This window comes from Mesoplodon bidens (genome assembly GCF_964165515.1).
Source record: "Mesoplodon bidens genome assembly, chromosome: 15".
Lineage (NCBI taxonomy): Eukaryota > Metazoa > Chordata > Mammalia > Artiodactyla > Ziphiidae > Mesoplodon > Mesoplodon bidens.
In genome coordinates, this window is record NC_138171.1 from 30,417,865 (window position 1) to 30,439,310 (window position 21,446).

The 21,446-nt window shown below is 54.5% G+C and overlaps 2 protein-coding genes across 3 annotated transcripts; one reads left to right on the plus strand and one right to left on the minus strand.

Moving 5' to 3' along the window:
* Positions 1–1,648: 1,648 nt before the first annotated feature.
* On the minus strand, positions 1,649–4,149 carry CENPB (centromere protein B). Its single transcript, XM_081257392.1, has one exon. It carries the CDS (start codon positions 4,101–4,103, stop codon positions 2,298–2,300), a length of 1,806 nt encoding a protein of 601 aa, XP_081113518.1. The 5' UTR covers positions 4,104–4,149; the 3' UTR covers positions 1,649–2,297.
* A 6,198-nt stretch (positions 4,150–10,347) lies between these two features.
* CDC25B (cell division cycle 25B) lies at positions 10,348–19,785 on the plus strand. Of its 2 annotated transcripts, XM_081255896.1 has the most exons (16): positions 10,348–10,760; positions 11,562–11,668; positions 12,288–12,339; positions 13,968–14,009; positions 14,194–14,230; positions 14,483–14,605; positions 14,719–14,841; positions 15,032–15,166; positions 15,659–15,739; positions 15,858–16,034; positions 16,223–16,318; positions 16,828–16,890; positions 17,032–17,130; positions 17,334–17,467; positions 18,194–18,305; positions 18,470–19,785. In XM_081255896.1, exons 1-16 carry the CDS (start codon positions 10,561–10,563, stop codon positions 18,608–18,610), a joined length of 1,722 nt encoding a protein of 573 aa, XP_081112022.1. In that variant the 5' UTR covers positions 10,348–10,560; the 3' UTR covers positions 18,611–19,785. The 2 variants fall into 2 exon arrangements, with proteins under 2 accessions (XP_081112022.1, XP_081112023.1); XM_081255897.1 differs by lacking the exons at positions 10,348–10,760; positions 11,562–11,668; positions 12,288–12,339 and adding an exon at positions 13,579–13,644.
* Positions 19,786–21,446: the final 1,661 nt, after the last annotated feature.

Sequence of the window (21,446 nt, forward strand, 5' to 3'; positions counted from 1 at the left end):
TTCCTTAGTAAAGGGGCACTTCTAGAGTCAGCCTGGGGAGAGAGCTTGCTTCTGCCACATACTAGTGGTTTGGCTTTGGGCACATTACTGAACCTTTCTGTTCTGTGTTTCTCATGGTTTTACCTACTTCATAGGGGCTTTGTGAGCATCTAAAGTACTTAGCATAGAGCCTGGCACACAGCAAGAGCCCTATTAATGTCAGTTGGTGTTATCATTAATGGGATGATCTCAGTTCCAGCAAAAGAGGTGTTCTTGTTGGCAGGAGACAAATGGAAGTATTTGCCTTGTTGGTATTTGAGGTGAGGGCCTTGGGTTGGCCAGGAGCACCTGGGGAGAAGGCTACTGTTCCCACATATTTACTCCAGAGCAGGCCAGGGGGTAGGCTGGGCTTCCTTGTCTCATCCTCCAGGGCTCAGATGGGGCCTGGATGGGGGCCAGGAATCCCAACTGCTTTTTTGCTTTCACTTAGTTCCTTCAAGGCCTTGAGGGAATCCCTGAGAGTCAGAGGTACGGAAGGGAAAGTCATTCCACCTTCTTGTTTAAAAAGATGACTTGAGTAACTGCCTGCAACACCACCACCCCCCCCGCCCCCACATTCCAGGGTGGAGAGAAGAGGAACTGTGAGGAGGTGGGGGCAGGGAACCACAGGGGTGATGTGCCAGCCTCAGTAGAGGTGGGAAAACCGGTTTGGGGCCCAGAGCTGCTGGCCTGCTCAAGCTCAGGCCCTCCCCTCACTGGAACCACTGGGGCCTGAGGGCCTCAATGACAAAGGGCCGGAGGGGTGAGCTGGCCCTGAAGAGAAAGGTTGGGTAGGATCAGCAGAGGGCCTGTCCTCACCTTTGGATGGGGGCGGGGGGGGGCTCTAGAGGGTACCACACAGGGAGTGGCTAACCTCTTGGGGGTGCAATGTGTCCCCAGCAATTTCACCTCCATCCTGACACTGTTCCCAAGGATAGCCACCAGGAATGGAAATGCCAATCACTTAAAGGCCTAGAGGACTCCCTCTTAAGGCACCATACAAGAGATGCCCTGTATGCTCCTACAAACTCCAACTTGGACCACAGCAGCTGCCCCAACACTTTCTTTCTGCCCTCCGACCCCTCTCCTGCAAGGATCTTCTTTAATGGTCCTTGATAAGCCTAGTTCCCAGGTGCCTATAGTTTAATTTGGCCCTCCAGGGACTGTTGGCTCCCTCCCTCCTGTCCCAGCCAACTGACCCAAAAGTTTTAACCCCAAAGCAGTGCAAGGCCCAGCTTGCTCAAACCCACCCCCAGGCAAGTGCATTGAAGACCCCTCCCACCCAAGCCTAGGCAACACTTAAGATATACATGTAGCCCCTCACCCTGGTCAGGGCCTGGGCTGTAGCCACTCTCTCAATATTTGTCCCACCAGAGCAAGGACCAAAGGGAACCGGGAAAGAAAGTGTCCCCAAGACAGACGCAAGCCCAGACCATGAAGGATGCACCCTTGGCTGTTAAAACGTCCACTCCCACAAAAGGGGGGTGGACAGATTTATTGAATTCAGACTGGGAAAGGAGCAGCTGGATGGCTGGACTCTGGGCCCAGCCCCAGGACCCCTGCCCAGGATAGGGCCCTGCCAGAGAGGGAGGAGAGGCATGGGGCCTGCAGCTGCCCACAAGGAAAGTGCCCATTACCACTCCTCTGGAGGGCCTCTTGAGAACCTCCAATCTGGAAAGAAAACCAAGGGCCAAAGTAACATGGACTGGGCCAGAGGAAGGGGATGGGGAAGTGGGGAAGCAGGCAGAGGCAGGCCCAGGAGCCTGCGGTTAGACTGTGCTTCTCAAGGTGGCCTCGGGGCAGGGATGCGGGGCTGCCAGCCTTGTGGGGTCCTAGGCTGGACTTTTCTCTGGAGCCCTTCCCAGAATGGCTTTGGGGTCCCCCCCCACCAAAGACCTGGTGTGGGATGGCAGAGGGGAGAGGCACTCTCTGGCCAGGAGCTTCCAGGGTCCATCCCTGGCTGCTACTGTGGCCTAGTCCACTGATGGCACGGTGTGGTAGCACCGGACAGCTCCCCACCCTCCCCACCTGGTCCCCCAAGCCCAGGGGCAAATAGGGAGGAAAGAGGATTCTGAGAAAGAGGCAATAAGCAGGCAGTGAGGCTGACACCAGCCCCAGGCCCTACTGAGGTGACTGGGCCTGTCACAAGACCAGGAGAACATCACTAAAGGATCTGGGGCTCCCCACTCTGGCTCCATCCACAACAGCTGCCCAGAGAGTCCTCTGCCCTGGGCTGGTGCTGCCACATCCGGGCTGGGGGCATGGCTAGGCCCAGTGGCTCAGCTTTGATGTCCAAGACCCCGAACTCCTGCCTGCCTGGCATGGTTCTTCCTGGTCACGTGGACCAAGTCGTGTTCCAAGTGGAGGATGTGGCTTTGCACACGGTCATCAATGGGGAAGGAGGTGAGGTACCTCTTGACCATAGCAAAGTAAGCCATGGCCTCCCCAAAGCTGGGTACAGGCACCTCATCACCATCCTCATCATCATCTTCGTCATCTTCATCCTCCTCATCATCATCTTCCTCTTCTTCCTCACTGTCTGACTCAGAGTCCTCCTCACCTTCCAGGAAGTGGAGGGTAGGGCACTGGACCTCCTCCTGGGCACCATAACCCCCGAAGCTGCCACCAGCCTCCACTACTCCCTGGGCCCAGTCCTCAGCCTCCAAACCCTCAGAGGAGCTCTCCTCCTCCTCCTCTTCCTCTTCATCACTGTCATCAACATCACCCTCCTCTTCTACCTCCTCTTCTTCCCCCAGCTCCTCTCCTTCCCCCCCTTCCTCCTCTTCCTCGCCATCTTCCTCCTCCTCCTCCTCCCCTTCACCCTCCTCTTCCTCTTCCTCCTCCTCTTCCTCCTCCTCCTCCTCTTCCTCCTCCTCGCTCTTGAGGGCAGTAGTGATGGTAGCATTAGGGCCACCCCCAAAGCCAGCCTCACGAAAGCAGGTGGCTATGTCCGAAGGTTCCACAGCCTGCCAGGCTGCAGCAACGAAGTGCAGGGCCTCCATGAGGCCTAGCTGCAGGCCTGAGCGATCCTGGCCCTCTAGCGCTGCCATGGCCTTGAGCAGCATAGCCTGGCGGTAGTGGCCCTTCACCTGTTGGACCACTCCACGCTCCAGCGGCTGCACGGTGCCTGGCGGGAAGAAGGCCAGCTGCACATGCCTCAGGCCCGAGGTATCCAGGGACTGGGCTGCCAGGCGGCCAGCCAGCAGCAGGACTCGCCGAGATTCTGCAGCCATGCGGGTGTCCAGGGCCTTCAAGTACTTGGCCAGGGCCTGGGTGGTGACACCACCCTTCGAGTTGGCGGTGTAGTCGCAGGGCAGGCCGGCTTGGCCTGCACGGGGCTTAGCGGACTTGCCGGCTACAAGTGGGGGAAGCTTCTCACTGCCATCAGCATTGGCGCACAGCAGGACACTCAGGCGCTGGGTGGCCTTGCGTGCCCGTCCATCACCGCCACACAGCCCCGCGGCCTGGTCGGGCAGGAAGTCGTACCACAGACTGGTCTCAGTGGCACTGAACACGTCCTGGGAGGCGTAGCCCTCGGCCACCGACGGCGGCTGCTCCTCCCGAGCGCGCCAGCCCGTTGTACCCCCACCGCTGCCCTCCGAGGGCACCGTGGGCGGGCTGGCGGGCGCCGCTGGGGGCCGGGGGGCAGCGCTGCGCGACCGGGCGCGGGCCACGCCGCTGCAGGACACCACACCGTGGCGCCGGCGGAAGCGGTCCAGCCAGCCGTTGGAGGCAGTGAAATCGTCCATGCCCAGCTCCTCAGCTATACGCAGAGCCTTCTCCTTGAGGATGATGCCCTTGACCGGCAGGCCAGCGGCGCGGATCTGCTGGAACCAGGCGATGAGCAGCCCCTCGAGCTTGTCGTAAGGAGACAGCTTGTTGGTCTTGCGGCAGGTGGAGGCTACACCGTACTTGCGCTCCGACGCCAGGATGGCGCGCTTGTTCTTCAGGATGGTGCTCAGCGTGGACGGCGGGATGTTGAAGCGCCGCGCGATCTCGCCCTTGCGCAGGTCCGGGTTCTCCTCCACCTCCTGGATGATCCGCGACTTCTCCCGGAACGTCAGCTGCCGCCGCTTGGGGCCCATCCCGGCGCGCCCCCCGCCCCGGGGCCCGGCGCCACCGCCGCCGCCCCGGGGCGGGGGGCCCGGGCCCGCGGCGGGGGGCACCTGGCGGCCTCTCCTGCTCGCCCCGCCCGAGACAAAGCGGCTCGCGGGGCGGCGGGCGGGGCGGCGACCCGGCCGGGCCGGGGGCACCTTCGGGGGCGCCGGCGGGCGCGGCGCCGGGCGGCGGGCGGCAGGCGGCGGGCGCGGGCGAGGGCTGGAGGCGCGGGAGCGGAAGGCAGGAAGTGCCGCGGCGCGGGGAGCTGGGAGCGCGGCGAGCAGGGCGGAGCGGGTAGAGCGGGATCTCGCGGGAAGCGCGGGGACGCCCGGCACCGCCTCCAGCCCTCCGTGCCCACCCTCCTCCCCACCCCGGACCGACCGCGCGGGGGCGCTTCGGCCTGCTTGAATGGCCAGCGCTCGGGCGTCTGGTGACCCGCCGGCAACGGTGCGGGCCGGGACGCTGCGCCCGTCCTCTGCGCAGGGTGGACAGCGATTTGTTGCTTATAAAGAATAACAACTATGTTTTGTCTTTTTTATTTTATTAAGGTAAAAATAACCCCCGTTTTTTGCGGAAACTGAAAAATACAGGAAACTAAAAAGCACCTTTCACCCCAACACCTGGAGAGATGCTCAGGTCACATTTTGATACATTTACTTCCAGTCTTTTCTCTAGGCGCATGCAGTTTTCTTTAAAAATTTATCGCATAAAACTGGCATCAGACGATATAGACTGTGTATTGGCATCTCCTGCTGTTTTACCTGGCATCAAGTGATGAAAATATTGCCTTACTGATAAAGTACTGCCAACAAACTTTTTAATAGTTGCATATTGTTCCAATTATGGTTGAACACGAATCGATGAGGCCTATTACACATTTAGGTTATTTTTATAAGCAACACTATAGTTTTAAATCTGGTTGATGATGATCCCACAATTCATAGATAAACACTGATAACATCTTGGTGTGTCACTTTCTGTGCTGTTCCATGCATTTAGCCATAAATGTTTGTGTTTGCACCTACAGAAATAATGTCATGTATGTACATAAGCATACATACATACAAATCCCTGAAACCTCCTCCTCCACCAAACACATAAACATGACAAATTCTTAAAACAATGAATGAATTGCAGTGTTTTTTAAAAAAATCTTAAAGTAGCCTGAGGAGTAGGCAGAGAGGAAGGCTGTGACCCAGAGGGACAGGCTGAGGATCTGGGGCTGGATGAGGCTTCAAGAAAATGGGTGTAGACGAATAATAAAATAGCACCAAAGACAGTGCCGGGGTTCTCCAAGGTTAAGGGCTCAAGAAAGAACTAACAAGAAACGCAGGAGGAGCAGCTGAAGCAGTAGGAGGAAATTCAAGCTCATATGCTGTTCTGGAAGCCAAGGGAAGAAGGTATAACTCACTGCTGTTTTAGTGTGCATTTCTCTTTCCATATGTGTATTGGCCATTTGAAGCCTGAGAATTTTCTAGTGATATCTTTTGCCCTTGTTTCTCTTTTGTTGACTTTTAGGAACTCTTCATATGCTCTGGACATAAAATCTTTAAATATATTGCAAATATTTTCTCCCAGTCTGCCACTGTCCTTTTACTTAGCCTAGGGAATCTCAGATATGAGAAGTTTTTAATCTTTAGGTAGACAGGTCTGTCAGTTTTTTCCTCTATTGCTTCTGGATTTTGTGTCTTACTTAGAGAGAGCTTCTCCCCCTTCCCCCACCTTAAGACATAAAAATATCCTTCCAATCACAAGGTCCAGAAGAAAACTTGGGAGATTTTTTCCTTTAGGAGCCAGATCAATGCTTGGCCCATAATGGGTGTGAGGTCCCTGTGCAGAAGTAAATGTAGGACCACCTGGTTGAGGACTCCTTCCCACAAACCCTCAGGAAACCAAGTCTACAGTTTTGGAGGTTTCATCCATGTGCATGTATGTCCTCCTGTCTCCCCACCCATCCTGACTTATAATCAATGGTTGTTTGGGTGAAATGACTGTGGATGAGCTTTTTTTTTCTACTTTGCTGAATTTTCCAAGTTTTCTTCAATAGCAAGTACTACAGGCTCTTTAAAATGAAAAGGAAGACTTCCCTGGTGGTCCAGTGGTTAAGACTCTGCACTTCCACTTCAAGGGGCGTGGGTTCGATCCCTGGTCAGGTAGCTAAGATCCCACATGCCACGCGGTGCAGCCAAAATTTTTTTTTAAACAATAATAATAAAATGAAAAGGAAAATGGAAAGTTTGCTGAGAGGCACAAAGAATAGTGATGATGTAAGTGGAGTGGGTATAGGCCTCATGAGCAGCTTTGGACAGCCTAGGCCAAGAGAAGGGAAGGTGGACTGTGGACTTTCCTAAGGTGGAGAATTGGAAAGATGGCACATTTTCATCACTTTATAAAGAAATCCCATAACCTTTAGCTATCATCTCCCTATCCACTCCCTGCCCCTTCCCTGGCTGGCCCTAAACAGCCACTAATTTACTGTCTGTCTATAGATTTCCCTGTTCTGAACGTTTCATATGAATGGAATAATATCATATGTGTCTTTTATGACTGGCTTCTTTCACTTAGCTTCATGTTTCAAGATTCATCCATGACATAGTATTTATCAGTACTTCATTCTTTTTTTATGGCTGAATAATATTCTGTTGTACAGATATATGACATTTTGCTTATCCATTTGTCAGTTGGTGGACATTTGGGTTGTTTCTACCTTTTGGCAATCATAAATAACTGCTATAAATATTTATTTGCAAGGACATATGTCTACATTTCTCTTGGGTATATACCTACGAGTGGAATTGCTGGGTCACATGGTAACTCTATGTTTAAACGTTTGAGGAACTGCCAGATGGAGATCATGTTATTTTAATTAATCTAAAAATTATAATTATGTTATTATTATAATATTATTCCAAATTATGTTCTTTGGAAGATATTTTCAAATACAGACAAGTTTAAGGATAAAACTATTTAATCACCATTAATTCCATCACTCAGAGAATACCCTTGTAGGATACTTATCTGTGCATTTTTTTAATAATAAATAGAAAATTTATTTATTTATTTATTTGGCTGTGCTGGTCTTAGTTGCGGCACGGGGGTTTTTTAGTTGTGGAATGTGGAATCTTTAGCTGCGGCATGCGACCTGTTAGTTATGGCATGTGGGATCTAGTTCCCTGACCAGGGCTTGAATCCGGGCCCCCTGCACTGGGAGCACGGAGTCTTAGCCACTGGACCACCAGGAAGTCCCCTGTGCATATTATTTTTAATGGGACCACGCTTGGCATAATATTTTTTAGCCTGTATTGTAAAGATCTTCTCATATCAATAAATATCTACATCAATGACTTTCAAAATTCTAGGGCTTCCCTGGTGGTGCAGTGGTTGAGAGTCTGCCGATGCAGGGGATGGGGGTTCGTGCCCCAGTCCGGGAGGATCCCACATGCCGCGGAGCGGCTGGGCCCGTGAGCCATGGCCGCTGAGCCTGGGCATCCGGAGCCTGTGCTCCGCAATGGGAGAGGCCACAACAGTGAGAGGCCCGCGTACCGCAAAAAAAAAAAAAAAATTATTTTACTCTAGGAACACTTTCTCCAAAAGATCATTTTCCAAGAGTCCAGTAGGTAATCATTCAATAATCAGCAATTATTATTGGGCTTGCCAGGTGCCAGGCATCCCTACCCTCCCAATACTTGTTTTCTTTAAATGCTTCAGCTATTGCACAGTATAGAGGAACCACCTTTGTTGGCTAGTTCCCTATTGAAGGACACTCAGTATTCAAGGTTCTGGGAGACGGGAGGAGAGGTAAATGACTTGGTCCCTGTTCTTCAATAACTCAGATTGAGAAAATGAGATTCAGGAAAGGGCAAAGGAGATTTTTATAAATAAAGCCCATTCCTTCCAGCAGTTTCTCTTTAGGAATTCATTCTATACATATCTGTTGCATCATTTAAATAAATGTTCAGCATTAGGGAATTGAGTAAATATATCAAGTAAAAGAAAGCAAGGTATAAAACATTCTGGCAAGTCCAAATTGAGATGTGCTGTGTGTGTAAAATGCACATTGGACTTTGAAGGCTTGGTACCCCAAAAAAGTATGTAAAACATCTCATTAAAAATTTTTATATTGATAACATGTTGAAATGATAACTTTTCAAATAGGTTAAATAAAATATTAAAGTTTCTTTTTCCTTTTTTTTTGTTTTTTAAACACCCTTCCTTTATTTATTTTGTAATTTATTTATTTTTGGCTGCGTTGGGTCTTCATGGCTGTGCTCAGGCTTTCTCTAGTTGCGGCGAGTGGGGGCTACTTTTTGTTGCAGTGTGTGGACATATTGCAGTGGCTTCTCTTGTTATGGAGCACGGGCTCTAGGCAAGTGAGCTTCAGTAGTTGTGACACGCGGGCTCAGTAGTTGTGGCAGGCAGGCTTAGTTGCTCCATGGCATGTGGGATCTTCCCGGACCAGGGCTCAAACCCGTGTCCCCTGCCTTGGCAGGCGGATTCTTAACCATTGCGCCACCAGGGAAGTCCTTTTTTTACTTTTTTAAATGCGGTTGCTAGAAAATTTTAAATTACATGTGTGGCTCGTATTTGTGCCTCCCATTTTGTTTCTATTAGCTAGGACTGTTTAGACTGACTCCAGAAGACTATGCAACAAATTATATTAGTGACTGCCTCTGGGGAGGGGCTCTGAAGATTTGGGTGGGGTGGGAGACATACTTTTGTCACGTCCCCACCCTCCTCACCCCTCTCAGATGGGATTGGGGTCTTTCCATTCCCTTCCTCCACATGTCTCCTGGCCCACCCAACCCCCTACGGCCAGGCCCTCCCTTCTGCCACCCCCACCCACTGCTCCTTGGTCTGAAGGATTGGGGCTACAGGGGAAGGGACTCAAGGCCGAAGCTCCAGCATTCCTGAGCTGCGACCCGACAAGACCCGACAAGCCGGAGGGCACCTCTCCCCAGGGCAGATGGGGTGCAAGAGTAGTTTACCACCCACTCGCTTTTGGGTTCAGCCTTCCCAACACGGTCCAGGAAAGATGGCTCCCTAGGAGGTGATCAGATAATTAGAAGATGCTCAGTTAAAACTAGTGACAAGGGCCTCCCTGGTGGCGCAGTGGTTGAGAGTTCGCCTGCTGATGCAGGGGATACGGGTTCGTGCCCCGGTCTGGGAGGATCCCATATGCCGCGGAGCGGCTGGGCCCGTGAGCCATGGCCGCTGGGCCTGCGCATCCGGAGCCTGTGCTCCGCAACGGGAGAGGCCACAACAGTGAGAGGCCCACATACCGCAAAAAGAAAAAAAAAAAAAAAAACTAGTGACAAATTCAGCCTCCCTGATCAAAGAAACACCAATTAAACGTTGGCACCACATTAGCCAAACCGTCAGTGGGCATGAGATAATTCCATAACTGGGTTCTGAGGTTGCTGACACCCTCTTTGGCCCTCACGGCCAAAACTCATGGCTAGACCAACCATTAGAGCCTCCTCTGGGGCTGCGGGAGAAAACTGGATCCCTTGGCATCACATCTAATCAGAGGCTATGGAAGCACCATCAGTTACGTGTCAGCCCCCACCGCGGGTCCACCTCCCGCACTGGGGGCTCCCCGTGGGAATTACGCTTTGAGGCCGCTCTGAGCTGCCAGTCGCAGGGTCAGGGAAGCTGTGGGAGTAGAGGCGCCTGGGGTGAATCTCAACTCCACCATCTGCACAACCATGTGACCTTGAACGAGTTAATGAACTTCTCTACATTGTCCCCGTTTGTAAAGTGGAATGGCGAAAACAGACCGCACAGCACAGCTGTATTCTGCAGACTCCGGGAATGGAGGCTCTCAAGATGCCAGCCGGTGCTTGTGAGTGATGTTAAACGGCGGGGGTCCCTCTGAGGCTACCCTGTGGGGTTGTTGCATCCTCTGAGGCCCTCTTCGCTGGAGGCCCTCTACACACCCTCTTCGCTGGGGGGGGTGTAGCTCCAAACCACATACTGAGAAGCGGAATTTGGGAAGCCCGGCTCCTCGAACCGTAGCTGGGAGGGAGTGCGAGGGGCGTAAGAGAAACCCTAATTCCTCCACCCCACCCAAAGCCTGGAACTGGGCGAGGCCCTGCTGGTCTAGCCTCCGCGCCTTCCACCACACGGGCTCCGCCCTCGGTCCCGCCTCTCTTCTAACCCGCACCCCCATTGGTGGCGTCCGGCGGCGCGGCCGCTGTTATTTTTCGAATATATAAGGAGGTGGAGGTGGCAGCTTCTGCCAGAGGCTTCCCGGGCTGGTGGCTGGTCCATGCGTCCCTCCTCCCTTCCCCACCCTCCCCGCTTCCCTCTCCTCCCTCGATCCGGCCCCGTTGCTCTTCCTCCCTCCCTCCCCCCTCCACCCCGGGCCGGCTCCCTACCTCGTCCCGGCCAGCTGTGCCCGGCGTCTGTGGGTCGCCCTTCGCCCAGCCCTCCCGCCCCACCGAGATGGAGCTGCCCCAGCCGGAGCCCGCGGCAGCCTCGACTCTCAGTCCGGCCGTCGTGCGCGGTGGCGCCCAGCGTCCCGGCCACCTCCCGGGCCTCCGGCTGGGGGCTCATGGCCTCCTGGGGTCTCCGAAGCGCGCCGCCGCTTCCTCGCCGGTCACCACCCTCACCCAGACCATGCACGACCTCGCCGGGCTCGGCAGGTAGGGCGCCCCAAGGATGCTGAGTGTGGGGTGAGAGGCCCGCATTAGGGTTTAGTCCCGGGCCTCTTGGGAGCCCTGCCTGGGTGCCAAATGGGGAGGCATCCGGGACAGAGACTGCTTCAGGGGCCCAGGACTAGGGCTGTGCTGTTCACACCCTCCAGGTGACTTGTTCTTGGCCCTCACAAGCCTCTGGAGACCCTCTTCCCCACCTCCACCATGCTGCCTTCCTAATCTCAGCCCAAATCTCCACCATTTTGCCCCAGGCAGGGGATTCTGAGTCTGGAGGGGGAACTTGAGGGTGGCCCTGTTCCCTCCACCCCCAGTTCTTTCCTGGGGTTAAGGGGTTAAACTCTGGTCCTGCTCCCCGAGCAAACCTTCACCTCCAGCCTGGGTTGTCCTTGGAGCAATAAAGACCAAAGTCTTGGCCATTCCTCCAGAAAGGCTTGTGGATGGGTAGGGGCCTGAAGAGTTTAGGGGAAGGCCCTCCAGGGCTGTCTGCTGCCCCACAATCCCCCAGGATGACCCCAGCCCACCTCCTCCAGCCTACCTCCTTGCTCTTGCTCTGGGTTCACCTTCCCCTGCACCCAGGAGAACGTTAAATCAATCAACAAAGAGAAGACACTTAGAGTCTCTGTAGAAGGCCTGAGAAGAGGGTAGGCCCTTGGTGCCATCACCTCCCTGGGACAGTGCAGAGGCTGGATGGGCCCTTCAGAGGTGGGTGGCTGGTGGGAACATGGGCCGGCCAGCCCTTGAGCCCCACATTTACCTTTCTCCTTCCCTGGGTCCCTGCTCCCTTCCCAGCGAGACCCCAAAGAGTCAGGTAGGCAGCCTGCTCACATGCCTATCCCTGTCCCGTCGGGCGTCTGAATCCTCCCTGTCGTCTGAGTCCTCTGAATCTTCTGATGCAGGTGAGGCCCAGGGGTGCCAGGGGAGTTTGGGGGGCTGCCTGAGCCTCCCCACTTCACTACTGATCAGACTAACATCCTTACCACAACCTGGTGGGCCCAGCAGCCTCCCTCTGCCCAATTCTGGTGGGGCTTACCACACCCAGCACAGACTGGCTGGGCAAGGTGGGTGTTGGGTGGGGTCCTCTGCGGGAGATGAGATCCTACCTATTTAAAACCAGGCGCCAAAGTCCTGAACCACAGCCCCACCTGGGAGGCATTAGGGCTGAAAGTCTGTCATTTTATAACATTCACTTGCCTTCAGCTTTAACTTTTTCCTTTAAAAAGCCATTATCTCTTCTAGAACAGATTATTTTAAACCAGTTCTAGAAAAATGCTTAGCAGAGTTCTGGTTTAAAGCCTACAGGGAGGAGTTTCCATAGTAAACATGGAGTGGAGCCCTGTGTGATTTGGCAGTGTGTCAGCCCTTGCGGTCCATGGGTGGGTTTTGTTTCATTTTTTAATGTGCCAAGACCTAAAATAACAACAGGTTTTTTTCCCTTTTCTGAATAGGGTTGGGACATGGTGGGGGAAAGTGTGCAGGAAATGCCACCACTTTCAAACCAATGCACTCTGTCCCCAGGTCTGTGCATGGACTCTCCCAGCCCTATGGACCCCCAGGTGGTGGAGCAGACGTGAGTAGAGAAGAGGGACCACACTACCAAGGAGGGGGAACCTGCCCTGGGGAATCTCAGTTCTACCCTAAACTCACTGGGAAGCCTGGTAGAGCAAACAGACCTCTCTGGATCCCCAATGGGGGCACTAACTGACCTTCCCATGTCCTGGAATTCTGCTCCTTGTCTCAGGGAAGGGTCTGCTCTCATGGGAGCAGCTTAGAGTGGGTTCAGGGCCGGGGTGGTAGGAAAATATGGTCCAACTAATTCAAAGTTTTTAATTTACTTTAGGCCAAACAAAACAGTTGCTTCAAGGTGGTTTGGCCCTTGGCCATCCTATCAGTAACCTCTGGTTTCAGTGACATTTGACCCTCTGGCCAACCCCTGGACCAGGCCTTTTGTGAGGGGGAGTAGAGAAGTTGGTGGGCTCTGCTCAGCATAGTTCCCTGCTTCTTGGTTGTGGGACATGAGTAGTACCTTCCAGAGCACAGCTGTTCCCACCCAGCTGATCATGCCCCAGCAGGGAGAGCAGCTGTCAGGCATTACTGGGAACAGCTGGGCATCCCTGGCCTGAGCTAAGGGACTATGGCTTTGGGTTTAGGGCAGTGGCTGTCTTTCCTCCCATTGCCTTTGATCAGACTGGGCTGGGCTGCAGGTTTGTTCATAAACAGGAAATGGGGAGAGCATTGGGTGGTGGTATGGGGACTGCACGTTGGGTTTTGATGGTAACACAGGACTGTCCCTGCTTTACCCCCAGGGCCCAGGTGCAGACTGAAAACCAAGCCAATTAAATTGGTCATCCTGATGCCAGGTTGGCTGGGCACAGCCACCCTCCTACTCGGGGCAGGGGCATCCCCCTGACACTTTAGCCCTCAGTTCCCACCACCACCACTGCACCTGCTTTGATGGTTACACAGAAAGAAGTGTGTGTGTGTGTGTGTGTGTGTGTGTACACATAGACACAAAAACCCCGCCTGGCAGGTGGTCTCTGGTAACACAGCTAGGAACACAGAAGGAACATCTGTTGGAATTCTTTGCCTGCTGGCCTTTTCTAAGGCAGGAGGAGGGGGTAGGACAGAGGCTGGGTCCTGGAAAATTCCACAGGAGGGAGGAGAGGTTGTGACCCTGCTCATTTGTCACTAGGGGGTCTGGTACAGCAGACTGAACCAGGCCCCTGTCCTGGAGGAGCCAGGACAGTCCCACACAAGGGAGGGAAGCCCAGCCTTTCTGGCATCCAGGTCCTCGAGATATCCACATTTTCAGGACAAGGCCTGTCATCATGGGATGGATGGATGCCTTTCCTGGCAGCCATATGGCCCTGCTGAGGTGATTTGCATACAGGTGGAAGGCCTGTGGGCAGGCTGGTGAGACTGTTGCCTTGGTAACTCCTCAGCCACCCTGCAACCTACACCAGCTGTCTCTGTCACTGCCATTCTCCAGGCCTCCTCCATTCATGGCAGCCTTTGAAATCCCAGGCTGCCTCTCATCTCCCCTTCCCCTACACCTGGGCCCCCTGATAATCTGCATTCTTCCTCCCTCCTCTTTCCCCTGGCCTGAGCCCTGGCCCTTGTGGACTAAAAACCTAATGCTGGGGGTGGGCGATGGGCTGTGAGGGGAGCTGGGTTGCATGGGACCCTTCTCTCTCCTAGATTTGAACAGGCCATCCAGGCAGCCAGCCGAGTTATTCGAAAGTAAGTGCTCGTGCCTTCCTCACGCAGGCTCCCCTGCCCGGTGTGGGTGGAGTAGGCCCGGGGAGGGTGCTTTCCCAGGTCCTCCCGAAGGGGTGCACAGGGCTCTGTGGTGGAGGGGCACCCTGCATGCTCTCTGTCACGGCCCAACTCTTCAGCCTTGAGGTGTCCCTGTTTCCTTCTGCAGTGAGCAGTTTTCTATCCGACGCTTCCAGTCCTTGCCGGTGAGTGTCCTTGAGGCCCATCAGGAGGCTCGGGCTTGCTGGCCAGGATTGTGGAGGGGCAGGAGGGACTGGGGTTGGTTCCCAGAGGGTGGGCTTGAATCGGTTGGGTGTCCCTGGTCTGGCTGTGGGAGCTGGGCTTTGGAGGTGGACAGGGGAGCTGGGGGAGTTGGAGGAGGGATGGGAGAAGGTAGGGCCTGGGCTGGCACCAGAGGAATGCAGCCTTCTGTACCTGCTGCCCTCCTGGCTCTCTAGGGGAGGCTTCTGGGCCACAGCCCTGTGCTACGGAACATCACCAACTCCCAAGCGCCTGGCACCTGGAGGAAGAGTGAAGCATGTGGCCGAGCTGCCCACAGCTCTAGGGAGGACAAAGAGAATGTGCGCTTCCAGAAGGCCAGAGTGGGAGCACTCCAGGGAGAGAAGGGGGCTTGCTGGGATGGTTCTCTGGCATTTGATCATGTACCCGCCTCCGCTCCCTGTATTGCCCGCAGGATGGATTTGTCTTCAAGATGCCGGGGAAGCCCACACATCCCAGCCACACCCATGCCCTGGCAGAGTGGGCCAGCCGCAGAGAAGCCTTTGCCCAGAGGCCAAGCTCGGCTCCCGACCTGATGGTATATCAGGAGAGCTGACCCATGCAGGGCAGGCATGCACACAGGGCAGGTGCCTGTGAAGGCAGCCTGGGGGACTTGAGGGTGATCCTGAGCCCTGAGGCACTGGGAGACTTTTCTCAGAAAGTTTGGGGTGGGGACCGCCTCAGGGCCCCACCCCTGAGTCATCTGCGTCTATTCGTCACCCACACAGTGTCTCACCCCTGAGCGGAAGATGGAAGTAGAAGAACTGACTCCCCTGGCCCGATGTTGCTTCTCCCTGACCCCAACCAAGGGGGCTGCCGAGGAAGATGATGGATTCGTGGATATCCTGGAGAGTGACTTAAAGGTGAACAGCCTTGCCCTTTCAGGCCCCCTACCTCTCCCTCCCTGGGATCTTAGAAAAGGGGAGAGTTCTGAGTTCCTACAGCAAGATTATGACCTCATTTCAATGTCATCAAAAGAACTGGAGGTTGCCGAGTTACAGCTTGACCTCTGGCCAATCAGAGAAGAGGAGGTGGCTGGTGCTGCAGTGAAGGGTGGTTGGGCAGGGCAGAGGGAAGCCTGGTCCTCCTGCATGGCCACACTTCTCCCAGTTCTATCTATGCAAGCCCCTGCAGCGAGTGGGGCCCTGCAGCTTCCTAGTTCTGGGGGTCTGCCCTGTGCTCGGGTAAAGTGAGGGAGGTGTGAGCAGGGTGAGGGAGGTGTGAGCAGGGTGAGAGAGGGCTGCTGGCCTGGAGTTTGCTGGGAGAACTGGGAAGGCTGTCCTGGAAGACTCGGGGCCTTAGAGGTTGGACCTTTGCCTGTGAATGTAACCATATCTTTGCTGATTTGGCCTCAGGAGGATGATGTAGTCCCCCCAGGCATGGAGAGCCTCATAAGTGCCCCACTGGTCAAGACCTCAGAAAAGGAAGAGGAGCAGGTGAGCCTCTGGAGAGGCCCCTCAGAATTTGGAGGGGTGGGGCCCTACCCTCCAGGTGGGAGTTGAGGTGGAGGGCAGGGGCTGGAAACTCTGACCCCGGACCTGCCACCTCTGCCAGGACCTCATCATGTACAGCAAGTGCCAGCGGCTCTTCCGCTCTCCGTCCATGCCCTGCAGCGTGATCCGGCCCATCCTCAAGAGGCCGGAGCGGCCCCAGGACAGGGACCTGCCCATACAGAGCAAGCGGAGAAGGAGCGTGACCCCTCCAGAGGAGCAGCGGGAGGCTGAGGAACCCGTGAGTGCCCTCCTTCTAGGGCGGGACTGGGCTTGGCAGGGCTGAGCTGCCACCCTCCACGTCCACCCTGCAAGTCCTTCTCAGCCGGGTTTGTGGCAGAGGACAGGGTGCAGGGAAGGGGGGTCCTAGCCAGATGGGGCACTGAGGGGCAGCCTCACCCCTGACCCTGGCTGCCACCTGCCTCACAGAAAGCCCGCGTTCTCCGCTCAAAGTCCTTGTGTCATGACGAGATTGAGAACATCCTGGACAGTGACCACCGAGAACTGATCGGGGATTACTCCAAGGTACTAGCAGTGGGATCCCTCAGGAGGCTCCATCCCTTACTGACTGTGGCCCCTGAGCCCAGCAGCTGCTTCAGCAACTCCCTCTCTCCCCAGAGGCCCCTCACCTTGTCCTTTGCATCTTATCCTTTATTCTCATCTAGACTCCTCTCTCTCACTCTCCTTGATATTCTGACTCTACCCAAATCTGTACAGGGCATCAGTGGTGTCTCAACCTTGGAAAACATTTCCAAACCATAACATCTTGCTTGGAGCTTCTTTGGGCCTCATCCTGGGGCTTGCTTGGCAAAACATGGGGGCAGGAGGCATGGGGGTTCATCTCTTCTCCCCATCTTCATTTCCCCTTGGAAGGTTGGGGATCAGACCCTAGAGGCCCCTCTTGGTTGCTATGGGAACCAGAGCTGAATTTGAAGGTCAAAGCAGGTGTGGCCTTTGGGCTTGGGAAAAAACTCCATCTTTTCCATCTTACCAATCTCACTTTCTCTCTCCCCTCTCTCTCCTCTTCCCTTTAGGCCTTCCTCCTACAGACTGTGGATGGAAAGCACCAAGACCTCAAGTACATCTCACCAGAAACGGTATGCAGGCATGAGCTATTTTCTGGTGCCTTTGGGACTTCTGTTTGCCTGTTAACCTCCCCTGGGGTCAGGCTACATGCATGGGTCAGCCCCTGCCTGCCAGCCTGAACTGCTGGAACCCACCTCCGTGGCCTCCTACAGATGGTGGCCCTGCTGACAGGCAAGTTCAGCAACATCGTGGAGAGGTTTGTGATTGTGGACTGCAGGTACCCCTACGAGTATGAAGGCGGGCACATCAAGGTGAGACAGGGTGACGGGAGAGGACTCACCCAGTTCTATCCTTCCTCTGCCTGGAGGATGAATCAGTAGGGGGTGGGTGCACCCTCTCATGGGATTCTGCCCCTCAAGAGGTGGAGTCACTCATCTGAAAGATGGGGACCACATAGGGCAGGGTCTCCCGCCCAGGCCTAGGGCTGTGGCCTGACCTCTGGCTCCTTTGGCAGACTGCTGTGAACCTGCCTCTGGAAAGGGATGCTGAGACCTTCCTGCTACAGAGCCCCATCACACCCTGTAGCCTGGACAAGAGAATCATCCTCATTTTCCACTGTGAATTTTCATCTGAGCGGGGGCCCCGCATGTGAGTCCCAGCTCCACCCAGCCAGCTAGTGCTGCTCCTGACCTTCCTCGCCCAGGACTGCGGGTGCTGGAGCCATCCAATGGCCAAGAGGCCCAAACCCAGCCATGGCCCTTCTGGGCCCAGACCTGTTGTCTCACCTGATACCTTGGAGCAGGCCTCATCCCTGCTTCCCTGTGCATGGCACCCTCCTCCTGTCTCCCTCTCACTGTCCTTCCCAACAGGCCTCCCATCTACCCTCTGTCCCTTGCCGCCCCCCTCCCTAAAACCTAATTCTCCATCAGTCTCCATCAGTGTCCTTAAAGTCCAAGGGCCCTGTCCCAGTCCTCAGTGACACTGATCCTTCCAGAGTTCAATCGTCCTTTCTCTCTCCACCTCCTCCTCACCAAGCCTTGTCTAGACCTTCTGAATCTACCTCTTGAACTTGGTCCACTTCTCTCCTTTCTGCCTCCCCTTTCTCAGCCCAGGAGAAATGTCTCTGACAGAGATTGAGCAACTGTCTTCTGGACACAGAACCCCCTTGATTTGCTTCATTCCTTCTATCTCCCCAACCTCTTCTGTACCCGTTTAGCCAGACTGATCTAAAAGTGTTCTTGTGGCTGACATTCCTCCACTCAAGCCTTCTGTGGTTCCCCAAGGCCCTCAAAGGAGTGGGCACGGGGACCAGTTCCCCTGATGTACACCCCACTGCACGCCCAGCTCTGAACCCCACACCCCTGCTGGTCCCAGGTGCCGTTTCATCCGGGAACGGGACAGAGCCTCCAATGACTACCCCAGCCTCTACTATCCTGAGATGTATATCCTCAAAGGCGGCTACAAGGAGTTCTTCCCACAGCACCCGGTACCATGGGTGGGGGTGGCCATAGCCTCCGTGGGAGGGCTGGGCTACAGGGAAAGGGCTCGGCTAGGCAGTAGCCCTAGGAGAAGGAGTAGGGAGGACTGGGTCCCCCCCACCCGAAGTTGCCCATTTCCCCGTATTGATCAACCCATCCCATCCTGCCCTAGACCTTTTGTGAGCCTCAGGACTACCGGCCCATGAACCATGAGGACTTCAAGGATGAGCTGAAGACCTTCCGCCTCAAGACGCGCAGCTGGGCTGGCGAGCGGAGCCGGCGGGAGCTCTGCAGCCGCCTGCAGGACCAGTGAAGTGCTGGCAACTGTCCCACCCGCCTTTCTTGCTTTGTGCGGCCTGGGCGTCAGCTGCCCGGTGGCTTACAGGGCTGAGGGTCTGCTGTCTGGGCGAAAGACGGTGAGGGTGTCCTGTCTGTTTGCCCCAGTGCTGATCCACTGTCTCACTCCAGTCATACTCCATATCGTGATGACACCCACGGCCCCACCCCTGGCACCCCTGGAAGAGCCCAGCCTGCTGACTTAGTGAAATTGGATTAAGTCTAGTTCAAAGGAAGTGTTTTGTGTCTAGCAGGAGCCTTTTTGTTTTTTTTCTTTATTGTTTGGGTTAACCCTTTGTCTTCCTGTATTCAGAAAAGCCCCCTTTTTTCTAGGGGCTTTGTTTGTATGTATGAGGCTGAGAGAAAGCTACAGCCCCCTAGGATGGGCCACAGCTGTACTCTTCCCTGCCCTAGGAGTCAGCACTGTGCCCCAGGCTCTCGACAGCACTCCTGAGTGTGTGCGCCATGTTCCCCTTTCTCTTTTCCTCTTTCCTGTCCCTCCATATGAACACCTCCAGCACAGACATGAGCTCTTACTCTTTCCTGTTTCAGTGTTATATATATGCTTGATTTGTCTTTTTTTTTTTTTTTTTTTTTGCCCATCTCAGGATAGTCACAGGCTAAGAGTTAGGTTCCCCCGTCCAGTTGGGGTTAAAGACTCAAACTTTCATAACCCACTTGGCCCTGGCTTCTGTTGCCTCAGAAAGGGATGTTATTATCTGCGGAGGCCCTTGGGTGAGGGCTAAGGCCTGCATCCTGAGCCCACTGGAAGCCTAGCCCTCACTGCTGTGAACCCTGGGGCCTGAACCATGTCAGAACTTGCTGCTGTCTTGTCATGGATGGACAGATGGACGAATGGAAGAGTGGATGGATGGATGGCCGTGGATGCACAACGCCTTGTCCACAAACCGCTGAGTTGAAAGTGTCTCAGTGAGGATGACAGCCTGCAGCAGGAGTATACGTGTATCTGTATGGACAAAATCTTTACACTTTTTAAGGTTTGGAGATATTCAAAAGGAAATGTCATGGAAGCAGCTAAACCAAGGCCAGCCACCTCTGGATTCTGAATCTCAGGAAATGGGCAGGGCTTCTTGAAGGCCCTGATGAGTCATCTGGTAGGGTCTTGGTTCAATAAAGCACTGAGCAAGTTGAGTAAGGCAGCATGTGTCCTGTGGAGCCCTTGACAAGACTGCAGCAGACACTCATGGTGGAATATGGCAGGGGCAAGTCAGCAGATTGAGGCTGGAAGACTCCTGGGAAGGTGGCCTCATACTCTCTTCTTCCCAAGTCTTGCCAAGATTTTGGATTCAGACTCCCCATTTCCCTCATCTGGCTGCTCGAGCACTTCTGGGCTCACCCTTCCTAAATTCTGCACCAAAAAGGCAAGAGTGATGCCATCACTTCTCTCCTCTAGAATTGTCAGTGGCTCACCATTGCCCTCAGATAAACTTAAAAGTCTCATAGCCCTTTAGGACCTAGGCCCTCCCCAGCCTCATTCCTCACCTCTTGCTGAATCAAGTCCCAGCAACCGAGTTGCTGTTCACATTTCCTTGTCTTTGCATCTGCTGTATTATCCTCAGCAATGCTCTCCGCAATCTGCTTTTCCTCTTTTAAGATTCGGTTTCAAATGTTAATTCCTCCCAGAAGTCTCCCTGCCCTATCAGGGAAATGACTTTCCTTTCAGTATCCCCAGCACCCAGCAGAGGTTCCACCACCTAGGAGGTGCCAAGTTCAAGATCAAAAGAGTGGGAAAGGGCCAATCTGGGAATACCAGTCCCAGGCCAAAGTTGGGTGTGTCAGGAAATCCTCTCGGAATACCACAGCAAATAACTCTCCCCTCAAATATGAGCTGTGATTGTAGGGAATCCTTTGCAAATGTACAACTAAGACGCTGCCTGATACAGAGTGCACACAGAACATGTCAGGTGTCATTACTGCTTTCTGTCAAAGTTCATCTACCTTGCCATGATTATTTGCTCCATTTTGCAGATGGGAAAACAGGATATTTCTTGCCAGAGCAATAAGAAGGGACTTGAGATTCCCAGGCTGGGTCTAAAGGACACTTACCTGGTCTCTAGCTAGTCCCCCTGCCCACCCCAAGTTTCTTCTGCTCCAAGGCTTGGTCTTCACTCTTGGTCTAGAGCCCCCTGCAAGGGCACAACCTGTGGGGGGGCCGGTATCTTGGGGGCTGGACTTCTACTCAGGAAGAGGAACTCTGGAAGCCTCCAGAAGCCCCCTCCACTGAGCAGGCAGCTGACACCAAGGCCAGCTTTATTTGGGTGAGGATTTGCCCCAGAAAAAGGAAAATATCTGTGCAGACGCCTGAGAAAGAGGGAGAAGTAGAGGGAGGGGAGAGAGTGAGCCCTGGGCACGGTTATGCTGAGACTTGCCTGTACCAGCCTGAGGGCTCAACTGGTCTGGTTTTATGAGGAGGAAGGCAGCTGGATGCTCAGAGGGCACTCACTTACCCCAGGTTACACAGCAGATACAAGCAGAGCAGGTATTACAGCTGCCCAGGACTCTCCCACTCACCTTCTACCTCTGGCCCAGAGGGCCAAGGTGGTGGGGCTAGGCTGCCTGGCTTCTGCTCTGAGAGTCCTCTTTCCACTCTGTCCATCTGGATCAGGCCACATGGGGAGGAGAAAGTAATAGGAGCTGAGTGTCTAACACCGCCCAGACTGTGCCAGGTGCTGACAGCTGCAGCCACATCTGCCCCACTCATAACCCATCAGAGTCATAGCTGCTGTCAGTCTGCTCCAGACACTTTTACCTAGTGTCTTCTACGCACACCAGGTCAGTATTCAGCTCATTTT

Excerpts from the sequence above, each read along its gene's own strand:
- CENPB (XM_081257392.1), bottom strand. The coding sequence starts at position 4,103 with ATGGGCCCCAAGCGGCGGCAGCTGACGTTCCGGGAGAAGTCGCGGATC.
- CDC25B (XM_081255896.1), top strand. The coding sequence starts at position 10,561 with ATGGAGCTGCCCCAGCCGGAGCCCGCGGCAGCCTCGACTCTCAGTCCG. Across the intron at positions 11,669-12,287 it reads CTCTGAATCTTCTGATGCAG|GTCTGTGCATGGACTCTCCC; the intron begins GTGAGGCCCAGG and ends CTCTGTCCCCAG. Across the intron at positions 14,231-14,482 it reads GACGCTTCCAGTCCTTGCCG|GGGAGGCTTCTGGGCCACAG; the intron begins GTGAGTGTCCTT and ends CTGGCTCTCTAG.